General features: G+C 46.0%; 1 protein-coding gene across 3 annotated transcripts; it reads right to left on the bottom strand.

The window, feature by feature from the left end:
- Window positions 1-95: 95 nt before the first annotated feature.
- dohh (deoxyhypusine hydroxylase/monooxygenase) lies at window positions 96-5,657 on the bottom strand. Of its 3 annotated transcripts, none has more exons than XM_011614417.2 (6): window positions 5,558-5,657; window positions 4,904-5,013; window positions 3,764-3,931; window positions 3,374-3,450; window positions 935-1,187; window positions 96-643 (listed from the first exon to the last, which is right to left on the bottom strand). In XM_011614417.2, the coding sequence occupies exons 2-6, from the start codon at window positions 5,007-5,009 to the stop codon at window positions 333-335; spliced, it is 915 nt and encodes a 304-aa protein (XP_011612719.1). In that variant the 5' UTR covers window positions 5,010-5,013; window positions 5,558-5,657; the 3' UTR covers window positions 96-332. The 3 variants fall into 3 exon arrangements, with proteins under 3 accessions (XP_011612719.1, XP_003973830.1, XP_011612718.1); XM_003973781.3 differs by having other exon boundaries at window positions 5,563-5,647; XM_011614416.2 differs by lacking the exon at window positions 5,558-5,657 and adding an exon at window positions 5,158-5,424.
- Window positions 5,658-6,199: the final 542 nt, after the last annotated feature.

Below are 6,199 nucleotides of genomic sequence, written 5' to 3' on the forward strand. Positions count from 1 at the left end.
TAATGCAAGTTTTATCATTATAAAAGAAACCAAAGTAAATCACGCAGAAAGAAGAAATGTTTGCCAATAAAAATCGGGACCAGTGGAAACAGAAGAAGCAGGAGAATAAAGTTTTTTCTGAGATCAGTCAGCACATTTTTTACAGAGAAATCTGACTATAAATGATAAAAATATGATACAAATTATTCTGTGTTAACCTCACAGCCAAAAAATGGTCCAGAATGTTTAGCAGACCTTCCAACATACTGTAAAAACAAAACTGAACCATCAGTCATCACAAGTTCCGTCAGTGACTTGTGTCTTCAATGTTCTCTAGAAACCAATGACTGACTTTAACCCTGTAATCGGACTAGTCCGTCTGCATATTGAAACTGGTCGCTGTTTTCATACTCCAGCATATCCAGAGCAACCTCACAGCTCTCCTTGACAACACGTTCTCCATCTTGACGGTAACGTTCCAGGACGGCCAGACATTCCTCCTTTCCAATGGCGCCGAGAGCCTCTGCTGCCTCGTGTCGGACCATGGGGTTCTCACTGGAGCGCTCTAGAGCTGCACACAGGTTTGACACCGCTGCTGGATGCTGCATCTGTCCCAGCACGTAGGCAATCTCATGACGGAACAGGGCGCCGGAACACTGTAGGCCTGGAGACGCAATAGGAGTCATTTAAAGTGGATCTTTTCATTCCTTATTAAACATCAAAGTCAAAGTTGCTCTGCATCTACAGGGAAACAGCAATAAGGGCATTTGACATGCCCTTCCTCTACCCCTGGCCAGGCTCTGAGGGTCAAACTGGCATCTGATGTGGGTTGAACTATGACCATATTTAATAATCTTTAAATATTCTGAGTTTGGTGGACTCCAAAGTGCCAACAAACACAAGAAGTGTGTGATAGCGGTGATGCCAGGGAGACCAGTAAACAGGCTTATCTTACCTGCTGCGAGGGCAAGCACAGCCTCCTCGCTGCCAAGGTTACGCAGAGCAAACATAGCCCGATACCGCTCAAAGAGAGGCAGACTCTCATTCAACAGGGCCTGGCGTAGTTCAGGCACACTCTTCCTCACTGCTGGAGGGGCCGGATCTACGGAGCAGTACGGGTTCTTGGCTGTACTTTCATCTGCTGCCAGTTTGTCTGCACTGAGCAGCCACTCCAGACGATGGACAGCCAACTGGCACGTCTCTGCCACCTAAGGATAGAGAGCATTAGTCGACCAGGTCATATTAAAAACACAAGTAACACAATTACACAATGTGATGTCTGAGCTGAAACCACCTCTACATGCTTTACACTTCTCCGTCACCAGTCTTTTCCAATCTTACATATCAAATATGAAGTTACATTTTAAATTTCAGAATAGCTCACATTTTCCATCTAGTGTCGATACACAATAGGCAGTTCCTCTTAAAACAATGTCAGAAAAAACACAAAACCCCGTGGCAGCATCACCAGGACACAGTTTAGGCAAGAAAAAACAACAAAATGTTGACTTTGGCCATTATATTAGGAAGCTGACAATAGTAGACAGATGATACAGAGCTGCTGGAGGATGTTACAGAGACACATTAAGAACTCCTCTTCCTCCAAAAGATCCTGATTCAGATTAGGGAAATCGGGCCACATGACAGGAATATAAAGTGTCACTCTGGAGTTACATCAGTACGCCTATGTAACATATGGAGGACACTTACAGGCTCTTTTTTCTCCTGAATACCATACTGAAGGAAGGGCGATACAAACATATAAACGGATTAGTCTAGCTGCTTCACCATGGGGGGGATTTGTGGGAGATGCACAGCAGATCAGAACATCTTCTCCAGACTCACACTACAGCTTATAAATGGATGTGTCTTGTCAAAAACGACCATTTGGAACGTTGAGTGAGGATTAAGTGTCTGCTCAAAGCTTCGGAGAGGGGGGTGGTTATCAGACAGAGCTCCTGTTACAGGGTCACTGTGCATGTCCGTCCTTTTGGATTGGACTGGATGAATTTATCATCCACATGGTACATTATTGTATCCCTCCTCCCTGTTCCCTCAGATCCTCCTTGTCCATCCACCTCTCTGTTCCCCTTAGATCCTCTTCCTCCCTGTTCCTTCTATCCTTCTCCTCCATCCTCCTCCCTGTTCCCTCAGATCCTCCTCCTCCATCCTCCTCTCTGTTCCCTCAGATCCCCCTCCTCCATCATGTTCCCTCAGATCCTCCTCCTCCATCCTTCTTTCGCGTTCCCTCAGATCCTTCTCCTCCATCCTCCTCCCTGTTCCCTCAGATCCTTCTCCTCCATGTTCCCTCAGATCCTCCTCCTCCATCCTCCTCCCTGTTCCCTCAGATCCTCCTCCTCCATCCTTCTCCCTATTCCCTCATATCCTCCTCCTCCCTATTCCCTCAGATCCTCCTCCTCCATCCTCCTCCCTGTTCCCTCAGATCCTTCTCCTCCATCCTCTTCCCTCAGATCCTCCTCCTCTCTGTTCCCTCAGATCCTTCTCCTCCATCCTCTTCCCTGGTCCCTCAGATCCTTCTCCTCCATGTTCCCTCAGATCCTCCTCCTCCATCCTCCTCCCTGTTCCCTCAGATCCTCCTCCTCCATCCTTCTCCCTATTCCCTCAGATCCTCCTCCTCCCTATTCCCTCAGATCCTCCTCCTCCATCCTCCTCCCTATTCCCTCAGATCCTCCTCCTCCATCCTCCTCCCTATTCCCTCAGATCCTCCTCCTCCATCCTCCTCCCTGTTCCCTCAGATCCTCCTCCTCCCTATTCCCTCAGATCCTCCTCCTCCATCCTCCTCCCTATTCCCTCAGATCCTCCTCCTCCATCCTCCTCCCTGTTCCCTCAGATCCTCCTCCTCCATCCTCCTCCCTGTTCCCTCAGATCCTCCTCCTCCATCCTTCTCCCTATTCCCTCAGATCCTCCTCCTCCCTATTCCCTCAGATCCTCCTCCTCCATCCTCCTCCCTGTTCCCTCAGATCCTCCTCCTCCATCCTTCTCCCTATTCCCTCAGATCCTCCTCCTCCATCCTCCTCCCTGTTCCCTCAGATCCTCCTCCTCCCTGTTCCCTCAGATCCTTCTCCTCCATCCTCTTCCCTGGTCCCTCAGATCCTCCTCCTCTCTGTTCCCTCAGATCCTGTTACATTCCCACAACACTGCTGATGCATGTTTCATGGAAAAAGGATCTTCACTTTATCGCTTCAGCTCTTCAGTTTCACTCTGCCGTGCTGTTCATTGATAACCCTAACCCTAACCTGGACTCGTTGGATCTTCTTCCAGTGACGTAGTCGTTTTTCCCTCCCTGACTTTTCACTGATGATTGTGAGATCTGGAATGTGTTACTCAAGCGTGCTTGACTTTTTTGAAACCCACTTCAACGTTGTATTCGTACCTCAATCACTGGATCCTGGCTGTATTCTTTCAGCAGGTCGAGAACCACAGGGTCACCTATTGCTCCCAAAGCCTCTCCTACAGATAGAATCAATGTAAAAACACATAGATTCTCTACAGTACTGTTGTTCTTACTCTCACACTACTCGACTTAATTTAAACAAGCAATTTCAACATTACAGTGCAGACAGAGCGGCTGAATCATAGAATTGAAGGTTTAATTTGTGTTTCTTCAGAGTGTGTTTGAAACTTTACAGATATGCAGTCATACGTATAGACTGGAATCATATGAAGCGAAGGCAGGTACCAGTCTATTTTTCACACATATCCATGAGGATAACTGTACTTGGGTGTGAGTAGAGTGTTTCTATTGATGTTTGTTCCAGTTTACCTGCTTCGTGTCTGACCATGGGCTCCTGTTCAGCATCTTTGAGCACAGCACTCAGGGTCGGGATGGCCTGCTTATCCTGCATCTGTCCCAGGCAGTAGGCCAGTTCATGCTTCAGCAGAGCAGAGTCATCCTTGAAGGCCTTACTGATCCACTCTATAGCATCAGCGCCTGATAAAGACCACAGCTGCAATCAGCTCACACAGCACAGCACAAGGTCTAACACCGGCTCCCTTCAGAACCATTGATCCTGGAGGCTGACTGGGCTGCTGGACCTAAGCACCCCAGGTCAGAAGCTCAATATCAAATACTTCATTACTTGTGACAGGAGTGTCATGGCTGACAAATGTGCACACACTTCACCTGCACCCTTACAACAAATGACATTCATCAATCAGTCTTATTAAGAGGAGTCCCTAATTAAGAGGATTAATCTCACTGGTGGCGCCTGCAGCATATTAGGCAACAAATGAACATTTTGTGCCAAAGGTCGACGTGTTAGGTGCAGGAGAAATGAGCATGCTTCAGGATGTGAGCGAGTTTAAGTGTCATGGGATGGCAAGACTTGAGACAGGTGGCCATAATGTTGCGCCTGGTTGGAGTATGAAAGGTCAATATGGACAGATAAATTTGACCCTTGGAGGCATTTTCCCTTCTAATTGATTTGTGTTGTATTTATTGCTGAAAGCCACTTGTTCCTTTAAAGACCTGGATGTGAAGCACTTGGGGTCACGTCTGGAGCTTCATTGATTATAAGAATTACTCACCCATATCCCTCCCTCAATTGACAACAGCTATTCACCTCTGCACGGGATAAAAATGAGAACTTGTGCATTCAAAATCCATGCAGCCGCTGGAGCTCAGGTGGTGGATTTATCAGCTTACTGCCTGTTCCTACGAGTGTCTGTGTGGATTAATAAGACTAAGCACTTTCAAACTCATACTGTATATTATAAGTCAAATTAATGAAGGTTTATACTCCCTTGAATGCCCTACTGTCTTTGCTGTCCAGCATGTCTTTAACTTTTTAGTGCTTCCATACAAATCTGAGGAACTGTTGACATTAGTGCTACTTTCCGTTTTATGAAATTACACTTGTACTATTGTGAATGAAAGCTTTGTGTGGGTCAGTTATCACTTTACCTCCCAGGTTCTTTAGGGTGAATAAGGCTCTGAATCGCTGAGTCAGGCCGAATCCTGGGTCCACCAGAATCTCTCCCACTGCTGCCACCTCTTCCGCACTGGCCATGGTGCTGCACAAGGACACGACAGACAAATGCTGTTACATGATGCCATCGAGGTTCTTTTCTAATCCATTATCCAACTAATTTTGGGTGGAAGCCCCCCTTCTCGACAGAGCTAGTTGACAAGGCTGACCTCCAGCCAGACACACTCACCTTCAGCCAATTTATCTATCCCCCAAATTCTCAGCTTCGGACCATAGATGCAAACCAAAGCAACACTAAAACCCCCCACAAAAACGTTCTTGCGGCCTGGGTGAGTCGAACTCGAACCTACAGCTCACAAACGCATCACCACTCTGACTTGCCTGAACATACGTAGGAAACGTATAGCAATGTTTATCAAGCTGTCGTGACACGCAGATTGTAAGAAATTCTCGAATACCTTTTAAACTAACTATATGATATCTGACACGTCACTTATAAAGTTACACGCTGTTTACGCTATAGCCGCTAAGTCGCCCATCGAAAGAACGCTATCCATTATTTAGTTCACAAATTTTATTTTTTTTAACTCCAGTGCTAAACAACAAAAACATGAGTTTAACAAACTGACCGAACCTCTGTTCAGGTTCTCCTCCTGCTGCCCAGAAGCAGCACGCTGGACTCTTCCGGGATTCTTCCTCGTGGGTTGTTTTTCCCTGGTAGAAGATAATGTCTGTAGTGAATTACCGCCCCCTAGTGCTCCAGACGTCACATCTACACCTGAGGTACAGTGAAATGTCCTTCAACTACAGTGCACATTCATCTGACTTGGCCGATTTCGAATCGGATGTATTTTTACATGATGGAACAATTATTAGTTCCACAACTGAAATGATTCACATCATCCCACAGCAGCCACCTCCTCTCCCAACCCTGGGGGCTTTAGTTAGGGGTTAAAGGTTAATGCGTCTTGAACGGCAGAAATGAGGACAACAATGTCACTTCAACAATGTCATTTTGAATGATATCAAGAGTCTTTAGATTTTACAACAGACCCCGAGGAGCAAATTCTACCACCGCCCCGCAGCTACCTGAGATCATTTTATTAATTTAGCTAATTCTTTTGAGATGTTAACCATTTAAATGGCTAAATGGATTGCATCATTTTATATTTGCTGTCAAAGATATTATTAAATAATAATAAATTTGAAATTTTAATGAATGTGTAAGTTGCTAACAGGTGGATGATAATTAATCATGATGATCATGGGTC

The sequence above is a fragment of the Takifugu rubripes genome, chromosome 20 (assembly GCF_901000725.2).
Source record: "Takifugu rubripes chromosome 20, fTakRub1.2, whole genome shotgun sequence".
Classification (NCBI taxonomy): domain Eukaryota; kingdom Metazoa; phylum Chordata; class Actinopteri; order Tetraodontiformes; family Tetraodontidae; genus Takifugu; species Takifugu rubripes.